At 44.0% G+C, this 23,841-nt stretch overlaps 1 protein-coding gene across 2 annotated transcripts in view; it reads left to right on the top strand.

Annotated features, from left to right (window-relative positions):
• The window catches only part of XPO6 (exportin 6), a 75,670-nt gene that overhangs the window by 10,895 nt on the left and 40,934 nt on the right, over positions 1 to 23,841 (top strand). For both annotated transcript variants that reach the window (XM_068104203.2, XM_068104205.2), the window contains exons 4-9: positions 7,052 to 7,164; positions 7,398 to 7,595; positions 17,452 to 17,611; positions 17,721 to 17,798; positions 18,155 to 18,384; positions 20,331 to 20,509. In XM_068104203.2, coding sequence (XP_067960304.2) covers positions 7,052 to 7,164; positions 7,398 to 7,595; positions 17,452 to 17,611; positions 17,721 to 17,798; positions 18,155 to 18,384; positions 20,331 to 20,509 — 958 coding nt within the window. The remainder of the gene's footprint in view (positions 1 to 7,051; positions 7,165 to 7,397; positions 7,596 to 17,451; positions 17,612 to 17,720; positions 17,799 to 18,154; positions 18,385 to 20,330; positions 20,510 to 23,841) is intronic.

The following is a 23,841-nucleotide window of genomic DNA, read 5'->3' as shown; positions in this document are numbered from 1 at the left end:
CTCAGATTTTGTTACCGAGTGTGAACTATCGTTGGCGGGAAAGCAAGCTCCTCCATTACAGGCCGATACGCCATTTTTCCTCAAGGAGGCCGTCCTCCTGGTGCTTCGTGTTTTGTTGTTGGGATTCCCATATCGACCTCTTCATGTTGATCGCCGTTGGTTTCCATATCAGCTTAATCGTTGGTGGACGTGAGGCATGGATTTCACTCAAGTTTTGGGGGATTGTTACCCCGTGCCGCCAGCTGCCCGACCTCTCACCTCGTAACTCCTCGTCTGCAGCCGCGCCGATACCTGCCTGTTGTTCTTGCCGTTCTGCATGATTTCGACCTTCACCCAGCGTGGGGATTCGTGCACGGACTTTGGGATTGTTACATTCCACTCATGTTTGGCATATCGTGAGTTTATTGTTTTGAGAGCATTGGGGAATGATGGTACCATCATGTGTATTGTCATGAGACACGAGTGATATTTTCATGCTACTTTCTTTAAGAGTATTATTATTGTGTATGTGAGAGTTCATGCTGTGTTTGTGAGAGTTTTTAATAAATTGCTTATTTTGTTCTTCACAATTGAATTGGTGTGGTTTTACCATGGTTTATTAGAACACAAAAAAAAAAAAAAAACCTTTCTGTGGAGTTCCCTCTCGAGACTGAGGGGCACCGTAACCAGGGCTTCGGGAGGTAACGCGTAACAATATATATATATACATAATTTCAAAACACACCTGGTCACAAGTGTGCCTCACTGGCCCGGTCCTCAGTCGAGGTCCTCGGTATCATCCCGCTTCGCCTTTCAACCTCGATACGGTCAGCTAAGGTGGGCCAACGGGCACATACGCCTCCTCAACGGGCACATACGCCTCCACATGCAGCAACTACACCTGGATGCATACATCCACCCCCAGCCAGTGAGAACAGACAACAACAAAACTACCTCCACTCCCAGAATCCACAGACTCTCACCCACTCACTCACACACCAAAAAAAACCACACCGAACCAACCGACCACCTACCTTTACAACATGCACCACTCAAACAAAAACATTCATGCAAAACCACACACACACACACACAACACGTCACGCACACACAACATGTCACGCACACACAACACGTCACGCGCACACAACACGTCGCGCACCGCACACAACACGTCGCGCACCGCACACAACACGTCGCGCGCACACAACACGTCACGCGCACACAACACGTCACGCGCACACAACACGTCGCGCACCGCACACAACACGTCGCGCACCGCACACAACACGTCGCGCGCACACAACACGTCACGCGCACACAACACGTCACGCGCACACAACACGTCGCGCACCGCACACAACACGTCGCGCACCGCACACAACACGTCGCGCACCGCACGCACACACGTCGCGCACCGCACGCACACACGTCGCGCACCGCACGCACACACGTCGCGCACCGCACGCACACACGTCGCGCACCGCACGCACACACGTCGCGCACCGCACGCACACACGTCGCGCACCGCACGCACACACGTCGCGCACCGCACGCACGCACGTCGCGCACCGCACGCACGCACGTCGCGCACCGCACGCACGCACGTCGCGCACCGCACGCACGCACGTCGCGCACCGCACGCACGCACGTCGCGCACCGCACGCACGCACGTCGCGCACCGCACGCACGCACGTCGCGCACCGCACGCACGCACGTCGCACACCGCACGCACGGCACACAACACGTCACACACCGCACACAACACGTCACACACGGCACACAACACGTCACACACCGCACACAACACGTCACACACGGCACACAACACGTCACACACGGCACACAACCCGTCGCACACAACCCGTCGCACACAACCCGTCGCACACAACCCGTCGCACACAACCCGTCGCACACAACCCGTCGCACACAACCCGTCGCACACAACCCGTCGCACACAACCCGTCGCACACAACCCGTCGCACACAACCCGTCGCACACAACCCGTCGCACACAACCCGTCGCACACAACCCGTCGCACACAACCCGCGGCACACAACACGCGACACGCACACGCGGCACGCACACGCGGCACGCACACGCGGCACGCACACGCGGCACGCACACGCGGCACGCACACGCGGCACGCACACGCGTCACGCACACGCGTCACGCACACGCGTCACACACACAACGGCACACACACGCGGCACACAACGTCACACACACACAGGCACGCACACACAGGCACGCGCACACACACAGGCACACACACACAGGCACACACACACGGCACACACACACGGCACACACACACAGGCACACACACACGGCACACACAGGCACACAGTCACACACACACATCTCAATTTCTCTTCCACTGCCCCTTTAGGCTGAAATGAACCACCACCCACAACCTCAACTTACACCATTCACTGTGCCTCCATAAACTTCCTCCATATCCAAAGTGAGCTTTTCAAGGTAACTTGGGCCACTTTGTCACACTTCCTCCTTCTTTCTGTCCCACACATTCCAAGCCGAGCAAGAAATGCAGAAAAGGAATTGCCAATATACCCTCTACACTCCACCTTAAATGACTGACGTGAAAATCGCCAACCCTTCTCCCGACACTCTGCCTTCAGCTCACTGTGCACTCCTCTCTTCCTGTCATGCACCTCCTCCATGTTCTCTTCCCAAGGTACAGACCATTCCCCCAAGATGACCTGCCTTGTTGCACCTGACCAGATGGCAATGTCAGGCCGCAACCTTGTCACACAGATCTCCTCTGGGAATACCAATTCTGGCTTAAGGTCTGCTACCACCTGCCAATCAAAAGCATCTGGCAGCCCTCTTGCTTTCCACCTCCTCCTCTTTCCACCTCTGACCACTTGGCCCTCTTTGACCAACAACACCTCTTCCCCATCGGTCTCCTTCTCCATTCTTCTCTCTCTCGATCTCAGCACCTCTTGTTGCACGATCTGCACTACCACCGCCAGCATCTGATCATGCTGCCACTTGTATCTTTCTGCTGCCAATACCACTGAGCATGCACTCAGGTCATGCTGCACCGTTCCCAAACCTCCACACAAAGAACATCTGTCCTCCCACAACAACCCCCACAATCTCAAGTTCACTGGTGACGGAAGCACATCATATGTTGCCCGCAACAGGAAACTGAACAATATTGGCTCCATCCAATGAAACCAAAGCTTTCAGAATCATTGGAATCTCCCGCAATGAAGCTAACTCCGAGGGCCTTTCACTCACTCACTCATCCCAGGCAGGTTGGTGATCTTTCTGTCTTCTACTGACTCCTCTCTGGCCTTGCTCCCCCAGCTCTCTGTGCTCTGTCCCCCAAATATTCCTACAGGTCACACAATATCTACCAGCAACCCTCTTATGGTTAAACTGCCAAAATCTAGGCTCTCTGCTCACCTTCACTCCTTCATTCCTCTTTTTTCCACCTCTGGAACAAACTGCCTCACTCACTTCAATCCCACTCCTCCCTCCAGGTCTTTAAAACAGCTGTTCACCACCATCTCTTATCTTCCCACATCCAAAACCTTGATCTTCTACCCCCATTAATTCACCCCAGATCCTCTTTTTTGAAATACCGACATCTTTCCTGGCAGTCCAAGCAGTATCAATGTGTTTTTTACCCCTCCCACCCCGCCACCCCCAACCCCCTTCCCCATGCCTCCTCCCCCCCAAGCTCTCTCCCTCCCACAGATCTCCCGATGTCCCTGCTCTCCATGTTGTTCTCCCACTCCCTTTATCATATGTTTTATGTGTCAGTTTGTCTTTATGTGATTAATATTAGCTTACACGAGCCTCGATCTTGTATACAAAAAAAAAAAAAATCCTCAATCTTTTGCCGCTTCAATGTCCTCACCTGCACACCTGCACACCTTCACACCGCGTCCCAGCACCTTGCTGTGCCTGTCCGACTGCTTTCACATATCTCCCCTCCTCCTCCTTTCTTCTCACCTCCCTCTCAACCATCTTCCTCCTCTTTCACACATGCCTTTTCCCCATCGCGCATCCACCCCAAGCCATGCTTCCCGTGCTGTACCATCCACTCCTCCATCTCATCCACCTCTGCTCTTGCATTCCACTTTCGACTTCCCTTCTTCTCTGGGAGAGTATATATTGTTGCGGTTTTAGAACCCACACTTTCTTGTAAATATCCCATCATTAAATGGTTAAAGGTAGCACCCCTAGTTAGTCCACAAGCAATACATAGGCCACCATAGGACTTCAGTTATTTCATTAATATGTGTTTTAGATAAGGCCGTGTTTCCAATAGTTGAATCTGCGTTGTCGATCAAATAAGAGTAGGTCCCCATTCCGTCCATTTTGCGACCTCCCTCTCCAAGCGACGCCATTATGCGCCCCTACAGTCGGTGCCTTATGGCTCTCTCAATTTGTTACGCGCCTTTGTTAGCAGCGTTCGCTGCCTTAGCGCTCGCTCAACGCCGCCATAAGACACGCGGTGATGCCCGAGAAAGGAGGCGGAGCGCCAAGAAGGTGTGGCCACGTCATCCAGTCAAAGGCGTGGCCGGTAAGCCCTCACCAGCCAACCAGGGCTGAGGTAACATCACCGACAGGCGTGGCTTTTTGGCTCGCGGAGAGATATAAAAAGCGAGCGCAAAGCCCTTTCACGGACTTTGAGGGGAGAGCGCTTGTTGTACGAGACTTGTTGGAGGCGTGCGTTTTAAGAGGACTCTTTGGGAAATGCGCATTGAACAGGACTGAGAAGAAGAAGGGCGCGCTTGATTAAGAGAACATTGGAGAGAGGGCGTTGGGCACAAGTGTGCGTCTATTACGTACGCCGTAGGACACCAGCTTCCCCCCGTTATATAAGGTCCGGTCGCGTTCAACTATACGCGGACCTGCCTGCCGGGTTTCGCCGCTGGACCGGAGCCTGGACTGGAGCCGACTGAAGCCTGGACAAGCCGGTGACCATCTACAATCCCCGTGTGAGTGTGTACGTTTATCTGGGGTATTAAGCATAAGACTGTTTTAAGACTGCCCTGTGTTCTGCTTCTTCCTCTTCCTATCTTGTACATTCTTTTGTTTCCTCTTCTTCTTGTAAATTGTAATACACCCATCTTTGTTCTTCCTACCTTCTGGTTTCCTCTCCATCCGATCGCATTCGTCCTTGTGTGGCGCTCCCGGCAGGCAGGTCGTGTGGCGCTCCCAGCAGGTCCGCTCACCTGCACACCTCCACCACTGTAGTTGTCTCCCGAGCTTACCTGCTCCTTACACTAACCTGCCTGGGGAAGGCCCTCTGGCGCTCTCACCCCCTACCGCCCTCCCTGGCGTCGGGCTACCCGGGTCTGTCCTTTGGATCCTCGGGCCCCATTGAACACTAACTGGCTCCCGGAGCCTACCTGCGGCCTCACCTGGCCGACATACTAACAGTGGCGGAGTGCCCATTTAATCTTTCTCACTAACAGGCCACACGCCCAGCCGATTTCATTTCACTAATGCACCCAACAAAACACTTCCGTGCAACTACTCGCACCACAGATGCCAATATCCAACCACAATTTACCTACTCCCTCTACCTACTTTTAAACTACCCTGCCCGGGTACTCGCGAAGGGGGGGTCCATCTTCTCCCATCCACTCTTCCGCACCATGCACTCCACTCCACTCCACATATTCCACACTACTCACTACACACCATCCATTCCATACTCCATTTATTCCATGCCATCTATTCCATGCAACCATTCGGAGGAATAATTTTCCTCCGAATAAATGGTGCTACGCACGGGTGGGAGGCCAGAAGCAAACAGACAATGCAGAAACGGCGAATGCTAAAGCATGAAACCAATAAATTCCACATTCCTGTAGCTCATTCAGTCACACATCAGACATGGACAGCAAGTTCGTGAAGGACTTCCATGAAAAACGTACCTGTTCGCAAACAAACGAGTACGTTTTTTCCATACTCAGTCAATGACGAATCTGCATATGGCGATCCGCGAATTCATGTTTAGAAAGTAGAAACCATCACGGCATTTCATTCACTTGAACTCGATATCTCTTTTTTCATTCCATACAGCATATAACTCCAATCACAAATGAAATAACATTAATATTAAAAATAAACTTTTAACAACATTCGTGACATGAACAAATATTTAAATCCTGATGTGAAGTTCCATACGGTTGGGTGAATACAATTACGAATTCAAAATTTTAATTGTATTCACTCGATTCCAATCATCAATTGATCATTTAACAAAACAATTGACGTTTAACGATTTAACATTACGATTGAATGACGGTTGTATTTGGATATTATCAAACTCGCGCATTGCCTTAATCTGTCCACTTCGGCATTCGCGGCAGGTTCATAATTCTCATCAAAATCTAAACGGTATTTGTAGAATTTCAATGAAAGCCACATCACTGTTTATATCGGTAAATATTATTCCATCGTTTTTGGTAAAATTGGAAAACTTGGAAAAATTGGAAAGACAATATAGCCTATTTTACTCCCAGGGGTCCCAGGAATACCCACCCAAAATATTGTTGCGATCGGTTGAGCTGTTTTTGCGGTACCTTCAAATGGACAGATGGACATTTGGTGAATTATAGTAAGATATTGAGAAGACAAATTAATAATTTGATCAAAAGGTTAAAGGTCAGCGTCGCATAAAATGGTAAATTTTCATCTGATCAACCTGAAATTTTAAGAATTTCCATATTGGGTCTCAGAATTGGGTCACAAATCAAAAGCTTGATTGTTTGTTTTTGTTTTTGGTTCAAAGGTCAAGGCTGCAAATTTTTGGGGCATTGGGGCATTTTTTGTTTGTTTTGTTTAAGTGTTTTCGTCATGATTAGCGTACGGAAGAACATGAAGATGTCTGCATACAAAGCAGACGCAGATGGCCTTTGCATTTTCAGATGCTTTCTAGTTTGTAAATTGTAAAGTAAATGAAATCATAAACAATCATGGAATATTTTGACAGTACTCCCGATGCTTTAAATTGTCTGTGGTCTTACCGTTTCCTGCACTCCTCCTCCCCATAATTCCGCCACCACCATCTGCCATTTAGAGGAGCTGTTGAACAATTTTGCACAGCAAGCGGGTGCTTGGCATCACTGCTTCTTCTTCTTCTCCAACACGCGTAATGAGTACGTGATGATGTACAGCCTCACAGTGCTGGAGGTACGCCTTGTTCTCGAATAAGCGGTTTATTTTAATTATTTATTCAACCCGGTATCATTATCTTGTGTCCCTAACCTATGCTCTCAAATCTTCTCTTTGGCTGTTCTTCTTCTTCGTCTTCTCTCAGTCAAGGGATCTTGTTAGCGATAGATATCAGCACAGCATCACTTTGTTTTTATCATGTGATTATTATCTCACCCCCCCCCCCCCCCCCCACCCCTCCTCGCCTTTAGAACGTGGTGAATCGGTTGTGGCCTGGGGTAAACGAGAGGGAAAAGGTGGAGCTGCGCGATGCATTGCCAAAACTGTTGCTGTCCAGACAGCGCTCGCTTCCTCCATCGGTTCGGAATAAACTGTGCAAAGTGATTGTCGATATTGGACGCCAAGACTGGCCTGCATTCTACCACGACTTCTTCTCCAACATACTGCAGGTGGTTTTCGTTGCTCTTTTTTTTCTGTAGGTCGGCGAGTCTGGAGCAATTGCAGAGTCCGTTTGGCGTCGTTTTGTGCCATATGGATCGTCTGCAGTTTTACTAATTGGAGAAATTGGATGTTGTTTTTACCCTCGCCAGAGGAGACACTGTTGCATTTGGGTGTCTGTCTTTCGGTCTGTCTGCCTGGTTGCCCACATAGAACGTGGGTATGTCTATTAATTACATACTGTTGAAATCATAATGGTAATAATGGTACATAATTATCATGGTACATACTACATAACGATTATAATGGTACATAATGATGATAATGATAATGGTACATAATTATGATAATGCTGATAAGATTTATAATGACCATGATGGTATGTGAGTACATCCATTAATTAAGTACTAATGAAATGTGAGTACTACGTCTATTAATTTTATACTAATGAATGCGAGTACTACATCTATTATGTATTATGATGCAAAAGATGAACTGATTCGATTATGGGGTCAAGTGGTCAAAGGTTAAATGTCAGATTTCCTGTTAAGGTAAAATTTCTGTTGCCAAGCTAACTTGTGGACCGGTTGTGAACCAAACTTGGTATAATTACAGTATATATTACAAGTAAAAAGCCCATCAAAATGACGGGTTGGAAGAGTTTATTTGACAGCAGCGTGAACGAGCCAAAGTCTGCAGCCTCAGCCAAGTGTCACGTGTACTTGTATCTTTTTTATTTATTAGACATCATACGGATGTAAATGAACACTCGTTTTACTCCGTGCATTGCACATCACTTGCAGCGAATTTCACCTCCCTTCACCTTGTATTTATTGTTAAAAAAAAACAAAAAAAAACTCTTCTGTACACTGCCCTTAAGGCTCGGTTTGCAAGCCACCATCTAAAATTCCAATGTAAGAGACATAATTACTCTTTTATGGAAAATGTTTTTGAGTTTGTTTTATCCTCAAAAATAGACCGTAGTGAACACACATTTGTGTTAAAAGATTTAACATTAAAACCTGACTCAACCCGTCCTTAAGGGGACAGACACAGACATTGTGTTTTATATGGTATATATGATGCAAAAATGAACTGATTATATTTTGGGGGCAAGAGGCCAAAGGTCAGAGGTCATGTTAAGTTACAATTATTTCGTTACCACGCCAACTTAAGAATGGCTGAAGGGATCCAAGTCGAACTTGGTACAGGTATGTAAAGTGATGCATAGATGAACTGATTAGATTTCGGAGTCAATAGGTCATGTTAAGTAAAAATGGTGACCGGGCCAACTTGTCAACCAGTGATGGGATTTTAACAAACTTGGTATCAGTATGTATATGATGAGGATGAATTGATTGTATTATGGCTTCACAGGTCTTAGGTCATGTCAGGTAAAAATGTGATAACTTTAGAACAGCTGAAGGGATTTAAATCAAACTTAATACAAGTATGTATCATGATGTAAATGTGAACTGAGATTTTGGGGTCAAGAGGTAAAAGGTCAGAGGTCATGCTAAGTAAATAATAATTTCGTTACCCCCAGAGCTTAAGAACGGCTGAAATGGGTCCAAGTCAAACTTGGTACAATGATGTAATTAGGAAGAGTACCTGTCCCAAGTGACAGGAAAAGCTAGCGCAGGATCCCCCAATCCCTCCCCTACCTTCACCCCCAATTCATTCATTCATTCCCCTGATTCCCTCCCTCGCTTCCCCTGTCTCCCCTCTTCCCCACTGATCTTCATGTGCATTGAATGGAATACGTAACCATGCCAATGGATTTTTTTCAACCAAGTAAATCAACGATTACTTTTCCAACGGCAGATAATCAGATGAAGGTACAGGGCAGGGGTTGGAGTTGAAAACCACAAACAGACGTTTTTGGGGGCGAAATACATTGCCAGTGAAAGAAGAAGAAGAAGAAGAAGTAGTGTGCGGACATACCTAGAAACAATCCACTGGGACCCATATCAATAACAGTCACTACATGGACGGCAATCTTGCACACTTGTGGCACTCCTCTTTAATAAACAATTCATATTAATAAAGAGATGCCTAATAAATGACTACTGGATTTTTTATTTTTTATACATCAAGGGTCGTGGAAGAGCAAGAACACAGAACAGACAATGACGTTCACGGGATCAATAAAAGTTGACACAACAAGTATAATCTGAATCCACAAAGATCGCCACTGGTGTCCCTGGCCGGTAATAAAATAAAATCAAAATACGGTGTAAAATATAAATCAAATATATCAGCTTTTAATAAGCCCATATGATACAATTATGACGGGTGCACAAAACAAGAAAACACAGGATTGATTATACACACAAAGTTATTGATTACATCCGATGAATTATTTGCAATCGGGGAATGGGAGACGGGATTCTCAACATGAACTGATCAAAATGTCAGGCGGTGTTTCTTCCTTTTTTCTTCCTTCTTTCCGTGTAAGTGCTGCTTTATCTGGATGAAGATTATTGCGGGTGGTGCATAGGCACACAACTCTGCCTTGATTGCTCGAAGAAATAACTCGGGTTATGTAATTAAGGCAAAACATTGCTATTGCTTATGTGCATATATAATACATCGTGTTTAGATAGCTTGTATTGATTCCAATTCCACTGGGCCATAAAGGAATTATCCTGTAGACCAGTAGGTTTGAATCCTTGGGCCTACGCAAACTATGTGCCTCAGAACACCTGTGACGCCGATGGGCTGCATCCTTTCGACATTGAATGATGCTTTTCATAGTCGCTGTTGGTCTTTTTCACAGATTAGAAAAGTTATGGGGAACTCATCGCGATTGTGATTGCAATGCTGATGTTTGGAGCAATTTTACCTGTTGTCCCGCATAGCGTGTTATTTAATTACATATTTTTGGGGTAAAAAAAAAAAATTGTTCCGAATTATTTTTCGTTTTCACTTATTTCACCATAATTATTTAAGCCATGACTTCCGATCGTAAAAAATATTGAATTAGTTTTTGAATATCAGCTTTTAATATGCCTATCATCTTGCCAGGAGCCAATCACTGTGCACATAGCCTCACAGCCAATCAGCGTAGCAGGGAACGGAAGGACGAATGGACAGTCATCCTCATCATATTTATGTGTGTATATATATATATATATATAAATTATATATATATATATATATATATATATATATATATATATATATATATATATATATATATACACATATATATATATATATATATATATATATATATATATATATATATATATATATATATATATATATATATATATATATATATATATATATGATAAGGATGACTGTCCGTTCGCCACTATATATATATATATATGTATGTACAATGTTCATGCATATATATATATATATATGTACATATATAATTTATTTATTGTTACGTTTGTGGGAGTAGATGGAAGAATCCCATAGTAAAGATAGGATTGTGTAGTTGTAGCGTGGACACGTAGCTGACATCTCAATGTATTTAAGTAGGGAAACTGGAGCTTAATATTGTTTGTGTCTTCACACAAGGGATGAAGCTGTGTTAACTAGTTAGGGATTAAGGTTGGTTCTCCCCAGTACGTGATATTCTCTCTGTAATTTTGTCCCTACGTTTTTACAACTACACAACGCCAGCCATGCAAAGCCTCCATTAAACCACCAAAACCGCCGACAAAATCCAAACTTTGCCAATCGGCAAGTAAGCCCCGCCTTAATCAACACTGACGCCAAGCAAAGCTGGCAGGCCACGACCCGAAGTTCATGATTGGGCGAGAAGACCATGGCGTGAATCAATAGAGCTCTGCCATTGGTCGGGACGATGTCAGGAAAGAAGGTTCGAGAGGAGTGAGAGGAAGTAGAATGCATCTCGCTCACTCGTGGGTTTTTGGGAGAGAAACGTACGTTGGTGGAGGAGTTGCGTCTTCTTTTGTGTCTGCGCCTGAGAGGATTGCTTTTGCCGAGTCGGCAGGATTTTGAGGGGTTTTTCGGACACTGCTGATGTCATGGGGGACTGGGTCCGCGTTGTGCTTCTCCGGACGGCAGAGAAACCTGAAAGAGGACCACCCTCACAAGGTACCTCACATTCGAGGCGCTTGGCTCCGCGGCCATCTTGCATGTTTCCCGCCTGTGGGGCTTTGAGCTTCAATGACCACCTACTAAAAGTCCTCGAGGCCAAAGCTGAGTGCCGGCCGTCTAAAAGAAACATTTTATTTTCATTATCTTTTCCCTATGTGTCGTATTTGTGACTGAGTGGAGATGTCTCACCGTAGGAAATATTAGATTTACCTCACCTTTAATTTTTATTCCTTGATTTACCTCATTAAATTTATTTAATGGCATTTCTCATTCATTGTGTTCGTTTATTCGTTGTGTGCTTTGTTCAGGTAAGCACTTCGCTTCCTTCCATCCCGTGTGTGACAAAACCAACCGCCAATTTCAGCTGTTCGCCTCGGAATTAAGGACCGTTTCGGCTATTCGGCCAAAGCTGGTGTTCACCGTCTAGAGACACGACAATATACAGACTTGGCATTTAATATGGAATTTTTTTTTTTCTTGACTTGGGTTTCCTTTCTGAACTCAGTATATCAATCTGGTGAGTTTCTTTTACGCTTCGGTGATTTCTTTGTTAAAAGAACCTTGTCACTGATTGCCTGTCTGTCGCAGCAAGAAGTCAGTAACAGGATTATATCACAGGGGGCGTGGCAAAATGTACGGACAGGTGCATTTGACGATTGGCTTCACAATCGGGTATATAACGGGTTGTTGCGTTCTGTATTAGTGGAAAACAACTGCTGCACATCTACAAAAGTTATTGCCGCTTCCTCTGGAGATGGTCTGTCAACTCGACAATGCTGTTTGTCATGGAGTGGTGGCTTTACGAAATTCCAGCATGAAACAGCGTGCTATTGCTTGGCAGTATGGCATCACTCAAGGTCAGGTGTCAAAGATCCCGAAACGAAATGCTCAGAGGGGTGTCCCTACTCCAATATCGAGGCCAGGACGTCCCCGCAGAACCACAAGGAGGGATGATCGCCAGCTGCACCGGTTAGTCCGCAATGGTCGTACCAAGTCAGCTAATCGGTTTAGGGCTGAGTGGCAGCAACTGACAAATGTGCCTGTATCCAGAAGGCTAGTCAACCAACGACTGGTTCAAGCAGGCTATCGTGCCAGGCGTCCCCTGAGAAAGCCACGCCTGACCAGACAACACTGCCAGCACCGATTGCAGTGGGCCAGAGAGCACCGTCAATGGCAGTCAGGACACTGGAATCATGTGATCTTTAGTGACGAGTCTTGATTTTTAGTCTATCGTCAAGATGGCCATGTCCGAGTGCGCAGATAAGTGCATGAAGCCTACAACGAAGATTGTATAGTGCCAAGAGTCCAAGCTGGAGGTGGTGGGGTGACCGTTTGGGCTGCTTTTCATGCAGGGGGAAAAACTGACCTGGTTGTTCTGAATGGAAACCTGAACCAGTTCAAGCACAGGCCATTCTGGAAGAAACATTGCTTCCATTTGTTTGTGCAGCCTTTCGAGGAAACTTTGTCTTCCAAGATGACAATGCACGGCCTCATCGTGCTTGCATGATCCAACACTTTCTTGCTGACCGTGGTGTACAGCATATGGAGTGGCCTGCCATGTCCCAGGATATGAATCCGATAGAGAACTTGTGGGCAGGATTAACGCGTCAAATCGACAACTTGGACCAGCAGCCTGCCTCTGTGCGTGAATTGCAGCAGGCTATTGTAACTGCATAGCAAGCGATTCCTGTCCAAACCTTGGCAAATCTCGTGAACAGCATGCCTCAACGTGTACGTGCTCTCCTGAATGCTCGTGGGGGTTACACGAAGTACTGAACTGTAATTTTACTGTCCGTAATCCCAGTCGTAATTTAACTTTTGTTTTTGTTAAAGAAAAATGTGCAAAAAATGGCTAGTGTGCAAAATAGAGATACTTCTGGAAAACGCACAGAAGTTTAACACAGTACTGTCCGTGAATTGAGTTCGATATCAGTTTACATCACTTTCAAGGATCAATTTATTTGTTTCGAAATGTCAAATGTGGTTTTCTTTCTTTTAGAGGTCACATTAACAAAATCTAGAATAAGTTCAACATAATTCCAATGAACTTTTGGTTCTCAGTCATCTTGAAAAGTAAGTTCACCCCCACAAAAAAATATATTCCATATTAAATGCCAAGTCTGTGTATATAACTAGCTTGGTGAGGCGAGCGCAGCGAGCCTCACCAAGCGTCGTTACTGAGGCCCGGCTTATTTTAGCTGAGGGTAATGACTGTTGTCATGATTGTCATGTCGTGTTGCATGACGCATGTTGTCATGTTGTCATTAGCTGAGAGTTGCTGTGTTGTCATGATTTGCACCAATCATAATACTGTTGCGGATATGGGATTTGGCCTCCATCCATATCCGCTTGTAAATATTCCCCTATTTCCCCAATACTCCCCAACTATCCCCAATCCCCCATTCCCTAGTCCCATTGTCTGTAAACAACACTCTGTAGAACCGACCTTCCCCTTTTTCCCCCATTAAATGTCGTGCCCAGGTTCACCGCATCTCACGTAGACAACTATAGGACATCTTGCTAGTTATTCTTAGTCTATGTCAGTTAAGGACTCGTTTCCATTAATTCTGACTCTTCGTTGCACCAGAATGTGATTGTATGGCACCAGTAGTGAGTTTAGGACCTCCCAATACCTCCCCACAACCTCATCTCCGCATCCTCCCATCATCTCATGGAACAACAACAACAACAGCGCGCGGGGAGTGCGCGTCCTCACTCCGGCTTGGTTAGCCGCCATTGACCATGCGCTCCGACGGGGTTACCACGAAGGGGCTGACTGTCAGCTCCTCGTCAAGGGCGGAGCCCGGTAACCCCCCCGCACCCAATAAGAAGCGGCGGGCCGATTCCATCTGGGGCGGAGCTAACGAGCCGAGGGCGTGTCACTCCCCGCTGGATATACGCAGCCACTTACCGGAGGTGACGTCAGATGCGCCCCCAGCTTGAAGAGAAACAGACGCCACCTCCAGCGCGACGATACCTCCCCGCATATCTGGACCGGACCATGTGGATCCTGTCCCTGAGCCAAGGTGCACCTTGTGCTATCCATCGACTACCTGCCCTTCCTTGCCATCAATCCCTGTGTGAGTCAGTCTTGTCCTGTTTATCTGTGGTCTGTCGGGGCTACTATAAGACCGTGATTAAGTGCCCACCTTCCTATGCTGTACCTCTTGTCAGTGTAATCTAAACGTTCTGCATACAAATATTATAACCTCCTCCGGAGGTCTTGAGAACTGTACCACTGGTGTCGTGTCATTTAACCCAGCCGTTGTGTCCTTTCCTTAATTGATTTAGCATAGCGCGATTTGGCCAACGTTCGAGTGGAATCGGGTAAACTGTGCAGACGCGGTCATACCAAACCGCTCGGTAAACTAACATCCAAAACCGCGTCTGTAACAATACAAACAATTATTTTGCACAAATGTATTTGTTGTGTTTGTGATATTACATTTTTATAGGCAATTTAGGTTGAAGATTCAGGTTGAATGTTTTTTTTTTTCAAGAAAGAACCCCTCAGCACACACATAGGGGAGGGGTAGGTGCAGACTGGAAGTTTGGGACGATTACACCTCACCACTACGAAATTGAAAACACCTCACAGCCATCAAACGTAATAAAAACACCTCACAGCCATAAAACACGTAATAAAAACACCTCACCACCACAAAATTAAAAACACCTCACAGCCATCAAACACGTAATAAAAACACCTCACAGCCATCAAACACGTAATAAAAACACCTCACAGCCATCAAACACGTAATAAAAACACCTCACAGCCATAAAACACGTTATATAAAATACCTCACCACAACGAAATTAAAAACACCTCACAGCCATAAAACACGTAATAAAAACACCTCACAGCCATAAAACACGTAATAAAAACACACCACCACAAAATTAACACCTCACAGCCATAAAACATGTAATAAAAACACCTCACAGCCATAAAACACGTAATAAAAACACCTCACAGCCATAAAACACGTAATAAAAACACACCACCACAAAATTAACACCTCACAGCCATAAAACATGTAATAAAAACACCTCACAGCCATAAAACACGTAATAAAAACACCCCACCACCATGAAATTAAAAACACCTCACAGCCATAAAACATGTAATAAAAACATCTCACAGCCATAAAACACATAATAAAAACACCTCACAGCCATAAAACACGGAATAAAAACACCTCACAGCCATAAAACACGTAATAAAAACACCTTACCACCACAAAAATAAAAACACCTCACAGCCATAAAACACGTAAAAAAAAAAAACACCTCACAGCCACGAAATTAAAAACACCTCACCACCACGTAATTCAAAACACCTCACCACCACGTAAATCAAAACACCTCACCACCACGTAATTCAAAACACCTCACCACCACGTAATTCAAAACACCTCACCACCACGTAAATCAAAACACCTCACCACTCTGTGATTTAAAAACACCTCACCACTCTGTGATTTAAAAACACCTCACCACTCTGTGATTTAAAAACACCTCACCACTCTGTGATTTAAAAACACCTCACCACTCTGTGATTTAAAAACACCTCACCACTCTGTGATTTAAAAACACCTCACCACTCTGATTTAAAAACACCTCACCACTCTGTGATTTAAAAACACCTCACCACTCTGTGATTTAAAAACACCTCACCACTCTGTGATTTAAAAACACCTCACCACTCTGTGATTTAAAAACACCTCACCACTCTGTGATTTAAAAACACCTCACCACTCTGTGATTTAAAAACACCTCACCACTCTGTGATTTAAAAACACCTCACCACTCTGTGATTTAAAAACACCTCACCACTCTGTGATTTAAAAACACCTCACCACTCTGTGATTTAAAAACACCTCACCACTCTGTGATTTAAAAACACCTCACCACTATGTGATTTAAAAACACCTCACCACCACGTAAATCAAAACACCTCACCACTCTGTGATTTAAAAACACCTCACCACTATGTGATTTAAAAACACCTCACCACTATGTGATTTAAAAACACCTCACCACTATGTGATTTAAAAACACCTCACCACTATGTGATTTAAAAACACCTCACCACTATGTGATTTAAAAACACCTCACCACTATGTGATTTAAAAACACCTCACCACTCTGATTTAAAAACACCTCACCACTATGTGATTTAAAAACACCTCACCACCACATAATTCAAAATAACTCACCACCACGTGGTTCAAAACCACCACGTGATTCAAAACCACCACAAAGTTATTAAAAACACTTCACAACCACAGAAACAAAAGTTTGAGGGAGTCATTAAGTGACAACACAGACACTGCCCAGATGTGTCGATATATAGATAAAATGACTGTACCCGAGTTGCCGTTTTGTCATGGTTTAAACCAGTCATAATTCAAACAATTATTTTGCACAAATGTATTTGTAATATATGTGATATCACATTTTATAAACAATTGAAGTTGAAAAAAAAAATTTCCCCAAAACAATTCCTAAAAAATAAAAAAAATACCCTTAGGACATACCGACGGGAGAGATATGTGCATACCAGAAGTTTGGTACGATTTCACAAAAGTTTGAGAAAGTAGTTCAGTGACAACACAGGACAGACGCTGCACAGATATATATATATATATATATATAGATGTGTGGGTGGAGGCATATCGGTTGACATCGCAACTGTCTCGAAGAGTGCCGTTCTAGTTTTGTAATTGGGAATTGTACATTCACCTTTGTTTTGATTTCCTTTCTGCTCTCATCTCGCATGTCCAGCTAACGCAGCATCCATCAAATGCACCAATTGGACTAATTCTACTAAAAACTGCATCTGAGGAGCTGGCCTGTCCACGTGAGGACATGAGCGTTGCACGGAAACACGAGTTACGGCGCTTGCTGCTCGAGCAGGTCCCAACCGTCCTTTCTCTCCTTGCAGGTAGCTCAATTCAAAAGGTGTTGGGGGAGAGGGGAACGGGGGTTGCCTCTTTATTTACTTTCCCGTTGCTTTTAATTTCATGCTCCACCACATTACTTGTGCTTTACAGGCATTCTTGAAACTATCTGGGACAAGCATGTTTCGTTGAACTCTGTACCTCCACCGTCACCCTTCACTATCAGCATGGGTCGGTGTTTACCTGATGATTGCATTGGTCCATGCTATATTTGAATCTTTTTTTTTCTTCTTCATTTTTTATTATTATTATCATTATTTTCCCGGTGTGTACCCCGGTTTAGAATAGGTACACCGTATCCCTATGCATCGTAAGAGGCGACTAAGGGTTGGCACCAGGAAGGGCATCCGGCCATAAAAACATTGCCTCAACCAGGGAACCATGATTGTCATGGGGCCCTCAAGGCTAACCCCTGCTCTGGCGGGGAAAATGGCCTTAAAACGATCATTCATATATATTTATTATTTTCCTACTGTTGATAATTTTATTGAATGAGTGCTATTACTACCGGCGTTTCCTGCATGCAGGAGAGTTGCTGGGGAGTCTCTTCCACATGCCGGATGGCGGTCGCTTCTTCATGCAGCCCGTGCCAACCCTGGATGAAGACAGCCAGCACGTTTGCAGTCTGACGCTGGATTGCCTCGTACACCTCTTCAGTTGGATTCCATTGTCCACTAGTATTAGCCCTCAGCTGCTCGCCACCATCTTTCATTTTGCACGCTTGGGTTGCGATGGGGGAGGCACCGAGAAGGCCTCGGTAAAAAGTGTGTGTGCGTGCGTGCGTGCGCGCGTGCGTGCGCGCGTCCGTGGTTTCGCGCTTGCTTGCTTTATTTTAATTATTATGGCTCCACCTACGAAGTTGCTTCAAATAGGGGACCGAAAAACAACAACAACCACGGTTCCCGAAAAAGGCCAACCCCCGCTTTGCGGGGAAAAATGGCCTCTAAAGGTGGTTTTTTTTTTTTCCTACGAAGTGGCCAGAGGCATTATGTTTTCGGGTTGTCTCTTCGTCCATGGTAGGTTTTCATTACCGTGATAACTTGAAAACTGCTGAAGGGATCTTAGTCAAGATTGGTGCAGTTATGTGCAATGAGATAAGATGAACTGATTGGATTTTGTGGTCACCAGGTCAAAGGTCAGGGGTAATGTTAGGTAAAAATCCTAACCAGTATAACTTGTGAATGAATGATGGTATTCTGACGAAAGTTGGTACAAATATGTATGATGTAAAGCTGGACTGATTTGATTTTGGGTTCAAGAGGTCAAAGGTCAAAGTCTGTAATAGGTTTATAACTTGAGAACGGCTAAAGGGATCTAATTCAAACTTGGTACAGGTATGTATCATGACATAAAGATCAACTGATTAGATTTTGGGGTCAATAGGTCAGATGTCTCATCAGGTAAAAATTCTGTTACCGAGCTAACTTGTGAATCAGTCATGGGATTTTCACCAAACTTGGTATAATTATATATTATGATGCAAAGATAAACTGATTCGATTTTGGGGTCAAGAGTTCAAAGATCAGAGGTCATGTAAAGTTGCAATTATTTCGTTACCACGATAACTTAAGAACAGCTGAAGGGATGCAAGTCAAACTTGGTACAGGTATGTATAATGATGAAAAGATGAACTGTTTAGATTTAGGGGTCAATAGATCAAAGGTCAGACGTCATGTTAAGTAAAAATTGTTACTATTCTACCTTGTGAACCGGTGATAGCATTTTGACCAAACCTTGTAAAAGTATATATTATGATGCAAAGAAGAGCTGATTATATTTTGGCATCAAAAGCGAGGAGTTAGGTGATTTTGTGCTTTACGTGAGGTCAGAGGTCATGCAAGGTAAAAATGTGATACTTGAGAGCAGTTGCATGGGTTGAAATCAAACTTGGTACAGTTATGTATGTAATAATGGGGGTGGAAATATATCGCTCTAGTTTATTTATTTTCCCCACAATATTTGTTTTTCTCGCCTCTCATTTCTTCATTTTTATTGAGACTGGTTGTTCACCTTCCCCCTCTCCTCCCTCTGCTCATAAAGTGTCCGTGACATGTATATGGCTCTGGAATTGAGGAATTTTTTTTTTTTTAAATAAATCTTTTTGAAATACCTATTTAGCTTCATTAACCATGCAGGTTAATGGTGTTGCCCTGGTGTTGGGCTAGCGGCTAGGGTGCCGGCTTAGGATCCTGGGTTCGAATCCCGGTCGATCGCTGAATTAACGCCAGGGGGGTTGACTCAGCCTGTCATCCTTCTGAGGTCGGCTAATTGAGTACCAGTTCACTGGTAATTCCCTGTTTGTCGTTAAAGGCGGCAAAAAGGGTTGGCGTCAGGAAGGGCATCCGGCCGTAAAACATTGCTTCAAAAAGGGGACCGAAAAACAACAACAACCACGGTTCCCAAAAAAGGCCAACCCCCGCTTTGCGGGGAAAAATGGCCTCTAAAGGTGGTTATATATATATATATATATTTAACCATGCAGGTTGATAAAAAACTTGACAATGCAAAGTACATTTCTTTCAATTTAATTATCGTTCAGTTGTAAAAGCTGCTTGACCTTCCTATGGTTTTAGTTGGCATTTCTAGGGCTTTGAGTTCTTCCCGTTTGTGCACCTTAGTGAGCAAAATGTTCCTTTGTATCAAGCAGTCAACCATCACATAGTTGTTTTTTAATATCCAAAGCTCTTTCCCGTCGTGTGTCAGGCTCTGGGCGCCCTGGCGATGAGCTGTGTGAATGAGCTCATGTCCAAGAACTGTGTTCCTTGTGAGTTTGAGGAGTACTTGCTGCGCGCCTTTCAGCACACGTTCTACCTTCTGCAGAAGATCACGAAGGATGCAAAGGGCAGCACGGTGCGAGCGCGTCTTCAAGACCTTGATGAAAAGTAAGATTTATTTATTGATATTTATTTTCCCACTGAGGCAGGTGATCCACCACTGAGCACGTAAAGGATGCGCAAAACAGTAAATTTTACTCTGTGCATAAAAGTGTTAAATGTGCTTAGTTTGGGTCCAAACAGGATCGTCGGCGCTTGGTGATCAATTGGATTTCCAAAATGGGCTTGTGCCTTTGGTAAATGTAATCTGATTGGCCGTTTGGGATTCGATTTTGAGGCAAGCAATGCTAATTGGCATTCTAATGTGTTTTTATTTTTGAAATTTATTTAAGCAGTGCTTCAATAACCCTTAAAAAAAACCTTCAGGTAAGAATGGATTTGATATATGGAGACACTATCTGCAACGTCTGCAACATACGAACCCGGTTCTTGTGGTCTTTGCAGAACGCCCAGCTTGCTTTGTGTTACCATGTGAACCTGTCTTGGAACCCTCTTCCCATTTCTCCATCACCTCCGGTAATACAATATATTCACATTATTGTGAAGGCATTTGGAGGATGATGTAATGGCCGTACAGAGAATTTACGTTCAGACGTTCAGAGGAACATTCCCCTGCCCCCAAACTTTGCTTTATCAATCTTATCCACGGTTTTTTAAACGTAAATTTTCATTTACGAACGTTTCCCAACGGTTCTGTGATTTCACCCAGTGTACCGGCTTCGATGTCTATCAGCACGCCAAATTTCAGATTTCTTAAACAACCGGAAGGTACTGACCATTAAAATCAAATTTGGTTGGAATGGTACTGACCATTCCAAATTATAACAAGACAAACGGACACGGCTCATTTTATTTTATTATATACAGTATATATGTATATATATATATATATATATATATATATATATATATATATATATATATATATATATATATATATATTGTATTATATTAGCCGCAGGTGATCCTGTCGTGCGTCTGTCCGGGGGTATGGCTTACTACGTTGAGAGAATAGCTCCACCCATTCTGGAAGAGGCTTCAAAAACAAATATCCACCATTTTATTTACTTGCATAGCTTTTGTTAGGCCCGTGGTGTCTTGCTCTCTCAGTTTTATTAGTCCCCTACCGGTGTACACCGGAGGGGACTGTAGGTTTGCACTCTTGTCAGTCTGTCAGTCCGTCGCGCAAAGAACAGTTTTCCGGACTTTTTTTTTCTAGACTCTAAAAGCTAATGATTTCAAACTTGGTGCATGGTTTCCCGATGATAAGGTACAGGTCAAGTTCGAACTTCACGACGTTTCGATCATTTTTGACAAAGTTATGGCACTTTGAACTTTTGGAATTCTGATAATTCTGATGATCCTTAACTCGGTGCCATTTTAAGTTTTAATTTCCTTTAAATAAGATTTTCTCTGCAATAATTGGACCGATTGAGATCAAATTTTCACCGTAGGGGGGACTCGGTCTGTAGAATATTTTAAAGGTAATTATGACATCACAGGTCACGTGGTTTGGCCGCCATATTGTTTTTCGTGAAAACACGAAAACCCCTTTTTCTCTGCAACGGCTGAACAGATCGAGGCTAAACTTTGCAGGCAGAATCGCATACCCATGACGAACAAAACAGCCAGGGAGCATGACGTCATGCATCACATGGTTTCAGAGTTATGACGTTTTAAAGCATGAACCTTTAAAACCGAGCTCCTCCCTCATTTTTGATCCAATCGAGGGGAAACTTCACAGATCTGTTCAGCATGTCAGTCTACTAAAATGTCCTTTTGGAATTTGCGATAGGGCACGTGGTTTGGCAGATATCGTCAATTAAACGAAAATATTTTTAAAAATGGATATCTCTTGAATCGCTAGCACCTCAGACCGTGAGATGGTAATTATATAATTCACACAGTGCAATACGTGCAGGCTGCTCCACAGAGCGACATTGCGGGCTTATCAACGAGGCGAGGCATGACACACATGTGTCTCAGCATACCTCAGATCAAGTTTGAAAACCAGCAGCAACCATGCATAATTTGCATATTCGATCATTTTTGACAAAGTTATGGCACTTTGAACTTTGGTAGGGGACATGTATTGCAGCGCAATACTCAGATTGCTTGTTTAAACTCTAATTTGATATATCATTTCATTTTTCACAGTCACTGACATCGTTTTAGACTTGGTTGAAAAAAAACGGGAAGAAAATCCGATGAAAGTTTCCGTTTATAGAACAAAATGCATTTTCAAAGGCCTGTGAAATAAAGCCCATTCATTGAGTCACCCTCACGATTTTATCTCGAATTCACCATCCGATTTCATTTTTATCGATGGTTTTAGACTCTGTTTCAGCAATAATTGAAAAAATAAATGCACACATGGGAAAATGCCGATATATATAAAAAATCGCAGCACGATGTATCATACACCGCCCAACATGACACAGACGGCTAAATGTCGACATATATTAAAAATTCGTTTTTCTTTTCCGTTAAGATATATTACTTTTCCGTTTGACAGTCGTCACAAAAACGTCAACAATGATGCCGACATATATTTCTTCGTTCTTATTTCATTCAACATTATTATCCGGAAGTAAAGGTTCACGTGTTCATTTCACGTGTGCAAAAACAAACCATTTCACGTGTGCATGGACGTGGAATTCACCTTTGTGAAATAAATAAATTAACAGACGGGTAAATTACTGAGAGATATTTTGTTCGGAGCGATTATACACCACCCAAAGGAAAAAATTCACCGAGAAACAGAGTGAATTCACCGAGCGAATTTCACCGAGTTTCAGGAAATTACCGAGAGATATTTCTTCTTTTTTATTTTATTAGTTATGTGCACGTACACTTTGTGTGTGTGTGTGTGTGTGTGTGTGTGTGTGTATGTGCGTATATGTGCGTATATATGTGTGTGTGTGTGACCCACTCTCCCCCGTGTGCGTGATGTGGGAGGGAGAGGATTTGAGCTCAGTCACATTTTACATGAGATGTAATAACACATTTCAAACTGTATTTCCCATTATGTGCTCCTCCCCGACCCCCTGGTCACGGTGTACCTCCAAGCCCCGAGAGGAGTCACGGCAGAAAAATGTGTTATTCTGTGTGTCAAAGATCAATGGAGAAGCCACCCCAATTGTTACTCACAAACAAATATTGTATTAAGATCACACAAGAATAACAGTACAACAACAACAGTATTCCAAAGTACAATCAATATGTTCTATGATGGTACCATCAGTTTTGTAATATATAACTCACTGTGCTCCAAGTGAGTGAAACAAGAACATTCCCCAATGTCTCTTATTCCTGGCTTCAAGACGAAGTTGATTCGCTCCAGCGATCGCCAGAACGATGTCCAATCGAGACCAGAATCC

The sequence above is a fragment of the Myxine glutinosa genome, chromosome 5 (assembly GCF_964187855.1).
Source record: "Myxine glutinosa chromosome 5, kmMyxGlut1.1, whole genome shotgun sequence".
Lineage (NCBI taxonomy): Eukaryota > Metazoa > Chordata > Myxini > Myxiniformes > Myxinidae > Myxine > Myxine glutinosa.
This window is presented reverse-complemented; position numbering and strand designations above follow the sequence as displayed.